Here is a 12342-nt window from a genome sequence, read left to right on the forward strand (position 1 = left end):
GTAGACAGGAATTGATACTGTTGCATTTCAAAGTAAAATAATGAGAAGATTTAAGAATATGTATTTTCTTCTATAGAGCATGTGCATTACATATATTGATATCAAGAATCTTTTGCGCATCTTATTTGGGCATCATTGATTCTGACAAGGTAAAAAATTCCACAAGGCCAGTTCTTCAGTAATTCATTGCAGCTCACCTATAATTTGATTTGAAGTGCACTTTTGGCTTTGCATGCCAGACGAAAGAAATGCAGAGAGCAAAAGTCTTCTATCAAAGCTGTATTTATATTACAGAATCCTTAATGGTTGTTTTTTCTGCTGGTCTGTGAACATTTTCTGATTTGCTTCAGTTTTTTCCTTTCTCCTAGTGCAATACTCAAGCCAATCTACTTAAGCAAAGTTAAATCACAGGCCCTTTTATTAACAACAGACTGCATCCTTTGTGATTTTAAAGGGTTATTCAGCCTCATGTCTGAGCCTTTCTGGATTCAGGTGAAATGCTACGCAAGGGCAGCATTTGACCTTTTCTCCATATGTATTTTATAAATTGAAAATGGAGCCAGAACACAAACAGTATTTAATAAGTTGCCTTTCTGTTGTCTTTAATTAGGATGCCTGTGCCTTGGTGATGAGCAAAATTTTAGAAGACATCCAGAAGAATACTTCTGCCAAAAAAAACCCCAGTCAGAAACTTGGGAATGTCTCTGCAAGTCCCTCCACCCAAGCTCCAGCGTTCAGTGCAGGCCTTGTTATTGATGGAAGGACTTTAGAGCATGTCCTTCATGACAGCCTACAGAATATTTTCTTGGAACTCACAGAAAAATGTCGGGCTGTAGTCTGCTGCCGAGCCACACCACTGCAGAAGAGTGTCCTGGTCAGACTGGTGCGAAATAAGCTAAAGGCAATGACATTAGCTGTAGGTGAGTCCTGTGGTTATCTTCTTTTCTCTGAAAAGAAGTAGAAGCCAGTTTCTTCTCTCCTATATTTTTGTTAATGTTTGTCACAAAATTTATTTTACAAGGAAGATAATCCTTTGAACTGTAGTTGTCTCTGGCATAAGATGATGTTAGTCTTCTGAACTAGCAAATTTAGTCCATAAACTTACTCATGGTAATCTAAAGCAACAAGAACAGCAGCAGTCCCGCACAGTGTTATGTAACATGTCCAAAGGAGCAAGTAAGAGGATTTTCCTTGTCACAGGAAAAAAGGTGATTTTCCCTTGTTCTCCTTCACAACTCCCCCAAAATAGAGAGGGAGAGGGGAGATGACTGGCTGTGATTTAAAACACCCATATTTTCTGTTCTAGCATACCAACTAAATTCTGACAAAAGGAACAGCTAATACCCATTTGGAGAATATAGCTCAGTTCAGTCAGGCCTTCCGCTTACTAATCCTGCTTTCTGTAGGGTTTTCCATAGGCTGCACTGTTGGCCATAAAAATGTTTTTCTCTGAACTCTCTGGTGTTCTTGTATATTTGTCTTTTCCTGCCACCTCCATGGCGATGTGTTAGCCAGCAAAGCTGCGTCTAGGTTGCATTCCAAATAAGAGAGGTTAGTTTTCATTTTTCCTCTTGTCTTTTCTCTGTAGGTGATGGTGCCAATGATGTCAGTATGATCCAGGTGGCTGACACTGGTGTGGGAATATTGGGCCAAGAAGGCATGCAGGTAGTGCATACAAAGACAGCTGCACATGACATCAGATTCCATTCATTTTAAATCAGTTCAGAGTTTACCCTGGAGGCCCCGTGGCTCCACAGTCTATTACTGTACACAGGCAAGAGTTTGCAGCCTGAGCTCACACCCAGGCCTCAGCACTCTTCCAGGAACACTCAGAAACTGAATGCTGCAGGGGTTCAAACTCCAAACAACAGAGCTTGCTGCCTGTCACCAAACTATTACTCATGTCCTTCCAGGAAACAGGCAGCCTAAGCACCAGTGATTTCTGGGCAGTTGTGTGCCTGCCTGTGTTGTGTTGGGCTGACCTGTGTGTGTTAGTTTAAAATGTTGTATGGAGGGGCTCAGACCTGAGTGAGGGTAAGACCGTAAGCACTATGTATAAAAAAATCATAAAATAAGAATTTCGAACAGTAGGTAAGTTGCTTACTTGGCAGTATCTGAAGCTTATCTTTAACAGTTTGGATATAACATATCCTTTCTTTCATGTGCGTTGCAGGCTGTGATGGCAAGTGACTTTGCAATCTCTCAGTTTAGACACCTCAGGAAGCTGCTGCTTGTCCATGGTCACTGGTGTTATACCAGACTTACCAACATGGTGCTTTACTTCTTCTACAAGAATGTGGTATGTAGCTGTCTCATCCTGGGGAAATCACAGTTTGCGTATTTGAGAGTGCAGAAGGGTTTAGTGGGGCTTTATATTCTTTTTTTAGTTTCTATTGTGAATGGGTTCAAAAAGACACAAAAAGCATATGTCAGACAATTCAGTTTCTCATTTATGTCTGCAGAGACCAGAGACTCTTATTCCTTGGATTGAATTTCCCACTCAGAGCCATTGTCTGGTTTGATTAAACAGTGGGTAACGGGCATTACTAATGTGGTGGCAGCATAACTATTTAAACAAGCCATGTCCAATTTTGAAATGTAAAGCTGTGTGCTAGTCAAATATAATTTCAAAGTGTGGTATTGGCATGAACTCCACAGCATTTATACTTAATTTTCCATAGATTACTGTAACCAGGCCTAAGATCTGACTGTTTTCCTCCAGGCTTTTAAAACACTTGTCTACAGGTAACATTTTATCATGTCGTCTTTGACTTTTCAGGCCTATGTGAACCTCCTGTTCTGGTACCAGTTCTTCTGTGGGTTTTCAGGCACATCAATGACTGACTATTGGATCTTGATTCTTTTCAATCTCCTTTTTACATCGGTGCCACCCATCATTTATGGTGTCTTCGACAAAGATGTGTCTGCAGAGATACTCATGCAGCTCCCACAGCTGTACATGATGAGCCAGAAATCTGTGGTAGGTTAAAGAATGCTTGGCCTGAAGCAAATTGAAGCGGTCGGCATTAGAGCCATTTCTGTCTTTCTTTCCTTCATGGTTCACATCAGGCAAACATGAAGTTTAAAACCACTTTCTCTATTAGAAAAACACTTAGGCCTATGCACAAATGTATGTGCACAAATAAAAGCTGTTTTTTCAGAAGTTTTTTGTAGGCTTTTTTCAGCCATACACCCAATCTTACCAGACATTTGGATGGTAAGAGAAATTAAGGACTTCAGGTGAAGCAGTGTACTAGATAAACATTGTTACCAGCATGTTTACTTCATTTACTGCCTCAGCTGTCAACATGCTTCCTCAAAATGGGTTTCTTTTGAGCATCTGGGCTTACTTTTAAAGATAAGGGCACTAGACACTGTTTTTTCACTGTCATATAAGGCTCTCAACTGCCAAAGTAATGAGGAATGGATAAGAACCAGAGTAGATTCCTTTCAAATATATAATCCTCAAGGAAGTTCTGTCATTCGGGTTTCTTTTCCCCTTATGCGTATGTTCTGGAATTTGCTGGTGGCACTTTTCTTCTATCTGAAAACACTATACATCATATCTGCTCTATAAGTAAATTCTGCCCAAACATTTAGCACAGAAAACTGCAGGGAGTAGTTTCTAAATCAAAATTACATAAATCAGTAAGCTTTTTCCTGGTTTCTGTTTTGCTTAGCATGAATTCTAGCATAATTTTAACTTCATCATGTTTTTTTAATTTAACACTTAATTAAAATAATATTTTTTATTGTAACAATTGAAGGCAGTGACATACTGAGCCTGAGACACAATAGATACTAGTAGCCCAGAGAGAGGAAACATTGAGCATATGATTCACCTAAAACTCACCATTTTCTTTATGACCATAGCCTTTCAATAACAGATTTGACATTAGGAAGCATTTCTTTACAGAGAGGGTGGTTAAACACTGGAACAGGCTTCCTGGAGAGGTGGTCAGTGCCCCCAAGCCTGTCAGTGTTTAAGGGGCCCTTGGACAATGCCCTTAATAACACGCTTTAACTTTTCGTCAGCCCTGAAGTGGTCAGGCAGTTGGACTAGATGATCGTTGCAGGTCCCTTCCAACTGAAATATTCTACTCTATTCTGTTCTGCTCTGTTCTATTTTATTCTGTTCTAACAAATACTATTAAAAATAAATGAGCTACAGCATGTTGTGTACTAGTTGTGCCGTCTCATCTGTATAACCTGGCAGAAGTCTAGGTCTGATTTAGAAGGGCAAGAAGGATATACAGTGAGGGGGCAATTTATTTTGTTTGTTTGTGGACTTTTACATTTCTTTTTACATACCCTTAAATATTTTATGTTGCTTGGTTTATGAAATTTTTGCAAAACTAAGTACTGATCCAATCGGTACTGGTACCGGTCCAAGCCTCTGTAGACTGGCTGGAGCAGGTCTGTGCTTTGTCAATCACAGAGAGTTTTGACTAAGTAAATGTTACAAGGCCTCAGGATTTGGCCCTCTGTTTTGATCTTCAGGATATATACAGTGATCTGAGCTGAGATGAAAGTTTTGAGGCAACATAATCAGAATTACTGCATTACACAATAGTTTTTCCCTTTTTTTCCCCCTTAACTTTTATCAGAGTTTTTCTCTTTTGTCCAGCACAGCGTTGCCTTGCTCTGTGGTTGGAGTTGTTAAGTAGTATATCATTTCCTTTCTTGCATGGAAGCACAGTGAAATAATTGCTTTGAATTAAGTGCAGTATAGAAGAAAAAGAAATGTTTTAAAAGATGTAGTATCACAATATTGCACCATGACATCACAAGTGCACAGCTCTGTACAAGCTATAAAAATGGACAGTAACTTGGATTCGCCTTCAGTAATTTAGAGCACTTCCCTGACAGGCAAATAAGAAGATAAGTTTCCCACACCACCTCCAGAGAGCAGTTCAGTTCTTGAAAGGGCTGAATGGCTTTTTGGAGAAACCCATCTCTCCCCACTAATTGTAGAGGAAATCCTGGGTGAGTAGACCGCTCACCTATGTGTCTCAATTTAGTGCCTGAAGGAATGGGATGTATCTGAGCCAGGGCACACACAGCTATAGTTTCATAAGCGGTTGAGCGGTCATGGCAGTTTGCTGCCACTGAGTGACGAAGGCTCGTTCCTTCTCCTCTTCTCCCTACTTTTCTTCCCGTTCCCTGTTTTCATCCACATAGTTAAACTACCTTCCTTGTGCCAGCTTGGTGATCCCATGAGATCCTTCCAGGAGGTGATTTAACACACTAAAACACTAAATGTGTTATTCCAGCAGAAAAGTGAATTGATTTCTCACATTCTAGTGAGTTAAGTTAGCTCACAGAGGAGTCCGGTCCGCACAGAGGAGTCAACCAGCACAAATTAAGAGGCAGAAGCACATGTACCAAAAAGAAGGGGGTGGAGACAGAAGAAAGTGGGACTTGGCATTCAGTGATGGTAAGCTGCTAGGGTCATTCACTGTTCCCTAGCCCTCTCCCTTCCTTAGTACTCAGTTAGGTAAGGCTCTGGTAGGTCTGTTCTGGCAGAAACAGCTATAAGATCAGAGGTCCAGATCTGGCTGCTGATTTAAATGCTAACAGTTCACTGCATGTGTGGAGTGAGCTCTCTATTTTTATTATTGTAACACAAAAGATGCCTCTTCATTGGGAAACTGGAATTACTTCTGCAGATAATCGTTCCCCAAATCCAAATTAATGCTAATTAAGGATGCAGCAATTTGTTCAATTTGTTTCAATGCCATTATCTTTTTTTCTTACAGGCTTACTTGCCTTCAGCTTTCTGGATAACCTTGCTGGATGCGTTTTACCAAAGTCTCGTTTGCTTTTTTGTGCCTTACTTTGTAAGTGCTGGATATGAAATACATTTATACATTTTGACATACTAAAAACCCAGGCAAATTAGAGAATAAAATGAAGTATTTGATTTTACTTCCTCATATATAAATGTGTACTAACAGGATCATCATTGGAACTGAGCTGAACTCTGTACATGCAAATATGTGTGGTATTGAAACTATTCATGCCACTTTGTGTATTAGGACTATACGTAAAGAATATATTACGCTGACCGCTGTCTTCCTTTACAGACTTACTATGGCTCAGACATAGACATTTTTTCTTTTGGAAACCCTGTAAACACAGCAGCGCTCTTCATAATACTGTTGCACCTTCTCATTGAGTGCAAGTCTGTGGTGAGTACTTTGTTTTCAAAAGAGTATATTCCTAACAGAGTATGTGCATACAGCTTTCATTAAAATTAAACAGAAGAAAGAACTTCATATACAAAACAGAATAAGTATAATAGGGCCAAAGCCTAAATATTTTGTTTATGTGACCATGTGAGCTCTCCTAATGCACCTGTCATTGGAGCCAATAGAGTTACTCATATGACTAAAATTAACAAAATTTGGCCTCAGAATTATTTGTAAATAGTGAAAGGATCCTGCCTCGTTAGGGTACGGTGGTTTTGGGGATGCCAGTTTAGTTTTGCAAATGGTAAAACCAACCAGTGATCTACTGAGCCTTCATTAGTTCCCAAAGCTTGCATCTCAAAGACAACGATGTGAGCTGTTGATTTTGAATGCTTGAAACTGATGATCTGCTCTCTGGCCAGGAGGTATATTTTGGTGCCAGAACTAGGGAACTGACATGCTACAGAAATGCTATTCCTTTTAATTAAGTCTGCGCAAGCTAAAGCATCTGCATTAGCTTGGATAAATTTACAGCCCTTACAACTGTAATATGTGGCTATTTTGCATAATTTTAAAGAAAATTCAATAATATTTACAGTAGAAGGACACAGATTAGTGGGCTTTATTTTCTGTCTTTTTTTTTTTTTAAATACTTTTTTAGGATTGTTTTGTAATGGATGAAATTTCAAGTTGTGATTCGGTCTTTTCATTGTTCTTTTGGGAGCATGGCAGCAGTGATAAAAATGTCTTTATTGAGAAGAGATGGGTAGCATGAGTGTATCCAAGCTCTGAATAGGAAAACATTACTTAAATGGCTTTTATTTGGCATTTTTGAATGTCGGCAAGCTGTCAGACCAATGACAGTGATGTTTCCATAGTAACTATTATAGCCATTTAGAAAATTACAGAAAACTCCAATGTAGAACAGTTAATCAATGTCTCAAGCAAGATATATAAGGGTGGTGTCATGTGAAGATCTCGCCTCCATTGGCTTGAGAAGGCTTTCTCTGCTGCCGGTGGATGAGGTGGTTATCTAAGGCAAATGGCACAAAAGTGTCTTTCACAAAGGAATCAAAAGCTATGCATTTAGTAGAATAAAAAAAATTAAATGGCTGGGTTACCTATGAACTGTAGGAAGAAGGCTCCATTCTTCCTGGAATGTTTTGTATAAAAGTAGGAATATTATCTGAACAGATCTTTCCTCTGTTACATTAAGCAGCTGTCCTTGGAGGAAGAGTGCGTGCATGTGTACACACATACAGGTGTTACAGGTCTTTCAGTTTACAGCTTAAATCTGATTTCTTTCCTTTTCTGAATTGCAGACTTGGATACATACAGTAGTTATAGTTGGCAGCATTCTGTTTTACTTTGTCTTCGCTCTGGCTTTTGGGGCAACCTGCAAAACCCACAACCCACCATCAAATCCTTATTGGATCATGGAAAAGCACATGACAGACCCAGTATTTTACTTAGTTTGCCTCCTGACTACTTGTGTTGCTCTGCTACCCAGGTGCGTTTCTGTTTTATAATTGCAGATTGCTGCTGTTAACAAAATTAGTTTTCTTTGAGTCAGTGATGCTATAAATCTCTGTGGCTAGAGGTCTTCCTCCCTCCTGCCACCCACAACGTAAAGAAAATTTCGTAACTGCCAGACCAAGCCATGTGAGGACAGCTCTTTAGTGACCTGTTCTCAAAGTAAATTTCAGTAAATAAATAATTAATTTCTTTTGTGGTTTATATTATATTCAATTATTTATATTACATTAAATATAGTCTTTGGAGGGAGGGAACAGTAATCTCTGTAACCAGAGTTTATAATTTATATACCAATCCATTAGTGATCAAAGTTGAATATGTACTATACATAGAAGCACTGTGTTTAGTCTGTGTTTATTTGTGAAACCATTTTCTGTTTGAAATTTATGTCATGAATATATATAAGAATATTTAGAATGAAGAATGCATGTACAGGCTTCTTTGTGGGGTGGAAACACACTGACTAGATTCATGAAGGGTCCTGAGTTGTGTTTTTATCGTGCCTAATGTTTAAGTGTTTTGCCTCACTGAAGAAGTCATAACTCCAAGTTCGATAACTCATTCACGCTGGAAAGGCAGGAACGTTGGGTGGAGGTCCCAGACACCAGCACGCTGAGCAGGGAGGCACCTGAGCGAGCCAACAGAGAAAAACAAAGTGTGTGAGAGAGAGTGAAAGACCAGTGAAAGAGACTTCATCAGACTTGGTCTAGCTCTATTTAGTAGCCACAGCCATCTTCCTTTCACAGGCTGAACATGAACTCAAGTTTGCAGCCTATTAGCGAAGTGCCTACAGTGCTAATTTATTCATTCTTCTGTGTTATGTCTCTTTGTTTCCCTCTCAGGCATTTCAGAAAGAGGGGGACTTGAAACTGAATTGCAGAGAGAGATACTGAGAGAAGCGTTGGGGAGAATAAATGCTGTTTCCTCCTCACCTCATGTCATTTTATATCGTTAGGCACAGTCTGAGCACACTTTCTGGATCAAGGGCTGCAGTACAGGCTGCATGCATTGCCAATGCCGCTGGAAGGAAAGCTGGCAGAGCTGTGGCTGTAGGTGCCTGCAATAGCCACCAAGTACCCGAGTCCCCTTTGAAGAAGTCTCCCTCTGTGTCTTAAGCACATCAGCCAGGGTTTTGCCACGCTCACAGGAGATCATGACTGATAGCTTTGGTTCACGCTTCAGTTCACCAGAAGGATAAACCGCGAGGTGCAAGAAACATGTGTGCTCTTCCCTTCCCATCCCTGCTCTCAGCTTGGCTTCAGGTGGTGACAGTAGAGCCTTTTCTTTCACACACAGTAAATCTCCCTTACACAACAAATAAACAGATAAATGCTGTTCTAGGACCTTTTGGTAGGGCTCTAGAGAGCCTAGGTCGGAGAAAGCTTTCAGCTTGGTGACTGTTTCCAATGTAAAGGTGTTCAATTTTGAAGAAGACTTCTTTTTCATGGTGAATTAAATGCAAAGTGTTTAGACTTACCAGTGAAATTCCTTGAGCACTCTCCCTGTACCAATACCTGAGAAGATTTATAACTGTTGTGGCTAATTCAAGCTTTTCTACTTCAGTGATTTGAAGTAGAAGTGCCTATTACGGAACCACTGCTGTCACACATACATTTTTTTCCTTGCTTATTTCTGATGTAATCCTTTGTAAGGTGCTGAAAAGCCACCATTCAGCAGGGACTGTGAAGCTAAAGGGTGCTCTACACCTTCTAGCCTGAGGGAGTGAGACTGGGGCTTTCACTGGAGCTTTTAAGGAGCAGTTCTCCTACAGAGGGACAGATGTTGGATGCCCTGTTGACTGAAAATTCACTGAAAAAATCTATGATTAAAACCTTTGCCCTAAGTTGCCAGTTAAGTCAGTTCTAATATGAATTATTCCTAGAGTTTAATTCTGGAACATCACTTGTACTCCATATTCCTCTTACTGCACATGGTGATTTGTTTCTTTGGCCTTTGCTTTCACGTTCATTCTTGCTTCTGGTGAATTCTCTGGCTCCTGCAAAAGTTACGAATCTTGGAACGATGCTCTGCCTACTCTTCCCAGCTTTCCAAGGCTGTATTAGTCCTATATTATCAGTGCAAAACAGCAGTGATTAACAGCTGCTCAGTTGGAGGCATGAATTTTTCTAAGCCTGATTTTTTCCGCAATAGTTCTTAAATCCTTGTATGTGCACTGAAGTGCCAGGGAAACTTTAAACTGCGCACTGATTTTGATGCCTTTCTTTCTGGGGCCTGACATTGTACACAGAAAGCTCCACTTTCAGTGTAGTTGGGACCCCGGCCCTTCATTGAAGTTGCACATGCACGTTGCTGCAGTAACTACTCTGTAGGAGAACTGTGTTCAGGACAGAAAAATGGAAGTACCTGAGAGCAGTATCTGTCTTTGAAAATGCCAGTTTTAAAACATGTTCTGGTGCAGTTGCTGGCCTTATAGTTTATGTTCACAAAACGGCACCTGCAAAAACTGTTTCAGAGGGTGCTGCAGCTGCAGGTTTACTTGAATGGTGTTTGGTTTCCTTTAGTGTTGCTGGAAACAGTTTTGAGTCTGCTTCTAAACAGCTTATTTGAAACTGTGTTTATTTTGTAGATACTTGCTGAGAGTTCTCCAAGGAACTTTTTTTCCATCTCCGGTGTTGAGAGCCAAGCACCTTGACAGATTGACTCCTGAGGAGCAGAGGGAAGCAATTAAGAGATGGAAAGATGACTGCACTGTAAACTATAGAGTGGAGTTCCAGGCTACTTCTAGGTCTTCCAGCTCAGCCACAGCTGCTGTATCACAGGAAGAAAGCATTGCCAGTGTTCTGCCAACACCTAAAACACCTTTTCAGGCCTGTTCAAGAGATGGGTTAGTAGAGGACACCTCCTTCTTACCAGATGTACAGGATGAGTCTGGGAATACAAATGGCTTGAACTCCGAAAAGACCGTATTTCTGAATTCATCAAAGGAAACTAATTCAGACACGTGTGTCAGTAGTAACTCATGTGCCAAAGTCTCTGTGTGTGCTTCTCAAGAGGGCAGCAGTGCTATTTCTCTAGCACACAAAGCAAGTTTGAATTCTGTTTTGGGTGAAGATGATGCTTTAAGGTATTTTACAAAGTTGGAATCCTAACTGTTTAAAACCCAAGGGTAATAACTGCTGATTTATGCTACATTGTGGTTTTGTTTTCTTCAGCCAAGGCAGATGATGCACACATTTCCTTAAAAGCTTTTTTGTTTATAAAGCTTTTCAATAATTTATTAAGAAGTTCAAGATCTAAATGGCTGGGTTGTTTTTTATATTTTTTCACACAGTAGACTTTGCATACTGCTTATTTCTTGTATGCAACATTGCATAATACCTCGTGGTGTTATGGACAGGTTGTTGCATGAATATGGATTTGCAGGACCCAGTTCAGGTAAGCCAACCTGCTCCCTTGCACTGCTATCCTAAAATCCTAGCGTTCCCTGGGATTCACCACTTGCTGAAGTATGCAGTAAGCAGAAGGGCTGGGATGTAGTGTTACTGGTTGGCTTGTTGCAAGACTCCTCCAGTATGCGTATACAGTAATTGTTTTAATGATTGTGGTCCAGTTTGTTTGCCAGGCTATTGCATGGGCCATCTCAGTGCTGGCCAAACACAATTTTAACCATCAGAAGAGCGGCCCAGATGAGACGTGTCAAGTGTCTCCCTCACCTTCCTCTTCCACAAAAAGAGCAAATCCTAGTGCAGCCTTTTGTTCTCCGTGATAGTTCATCCTCCTGCTACATCCCTCCTTTTTGTCTCCATGTGCTGTTTCATATCATTTGCCACTGACACTGGGCTTCTTTTCCTCCTCATCCAGCTCAGATGTTGGCTGCCTGTCTTTTCTCTAAACTCTACCCCATGCTTGCACTGCAAAATTGTCTGCCAGTAGCAGTGGGCAGCTCCAGTCTGTCTTCAGGTCTTCTCTTATAAATAGCAGCTTCTAGCTGATGACATTACTCTTCTTCTCTCTCAGGTGTTTTTGCATTCCTCCAGACTTTTGTAATAAACAGCTTAAGTATCTCTAAAGGCTGCTCAAAAGAAGGTATAACCCAGTGTATGTCCCAGATTTGAGCTCTGTTCCTCATCTGTCTTGGAGATGTCCTGCCTCTGACAATTTCCCACTGCTCTACATGCTGCACAAAAGCTGGCTGAGGTGCATGTGGCTATTTCTGGGTTCCAGACTGTCTAAAATATTGCCTCCTTTTTACTTCCCTCCCCAGAAAGTTACATGGCCAATTTATGGAGGAACTTAGGAAATTGTTTGTATCCACTAGCACCTGTTGAAATAAACAGTTTCCTCAAACTGTAGCTGCTAATGAATTATTAGTATTGAGCCCATTTTATGGTTCTGTTTCTTTCTAAAAACTTACTGCTTTAAAATTGCCAAGATTTGTGTGTTTATTTTTAGGCACCGTGTTTGGGGCAAGGGCTCTGCTTTCTACTTGAACCATGAGCTTTCCATGTCAATGATCAACATTACATATTCCACATCTTTCAAGATCTCTGAAAGAATTTAAACAAACGCTGTGAGGTCTGAGACAGCTGCTGCTATGCAGGGCAGATACTGAGGGCATGCTAAGTTCATTCAAATGCAGGTCACCACATGTTAC

At 40.5% G+C, this 12342-nt stretch overlaps 1 protein-coding gene across 6 annotated transcripts in view; it reads left to right on the forward strand.

The window, feature by feature from the left end:
- Positions 1-12060, forward strand: part of ATP10D (ATPase phospholipid transporting 10D (putative)) — a 52201-nt gene extending 40141 nt beyond the window's left edge. For 4 of the 6 annotated variants that reach the window (XM_075500021.1, XM_075500023.1, XM_075500024.1 and 1 more), the window contains exons 16-23: positions 611-920; positions 1589-1665; positions 2174-2299; positions 2780-2980; positions 5760-5840; positions 6087-6191; positions 7514-7701; positions 10315-12060. In XM_075500021.1, the coding sequence (XP_075356136.1) occupies positions 611-920; positions 1589-1665; positions 2174-2299; positions 2780-2980; positions 5760-5840; positions 6087-6191; positions 7514-7701; positions 10315-10837 (1611 nt within the window). In that variant the 3' untranslated portion in view covers positions 10838-12060. Of the gene's footprint in view, positions 1-610; positions 921-1588; positions 1666-2173; positions 2300-2779; positions 2981-5273; positions 5727-5759; positions 5841-6086; positions 6192-7513; positions 7702-10314 lie in introns of those variants that run through there. The other 2 variants (XM_075500025.1, XM_075500026.1) reach the window with 2 other exon arrangements.
- The last annotated feature ends 282 nt before the right edge of the window (positions 12061-12342 follow it).

This window comes from Mycteria americana, chromosome 4, assembly GCF_035582795.1.
Source record: "Mycteria americana isolate JAX WOST 10 ecotype Jacksonville Zoo and Gardens chromosome 4, USCA_MyAme_1.0, whole genome shotgun sequence".
Classification (NCBI taxonomy): domain Eukaryota; kingdom Metazoa; phylum Chordata; class Aves; order Ciconiiformes; family Ciconiidae; genus Mycteria; species Mycteria americana.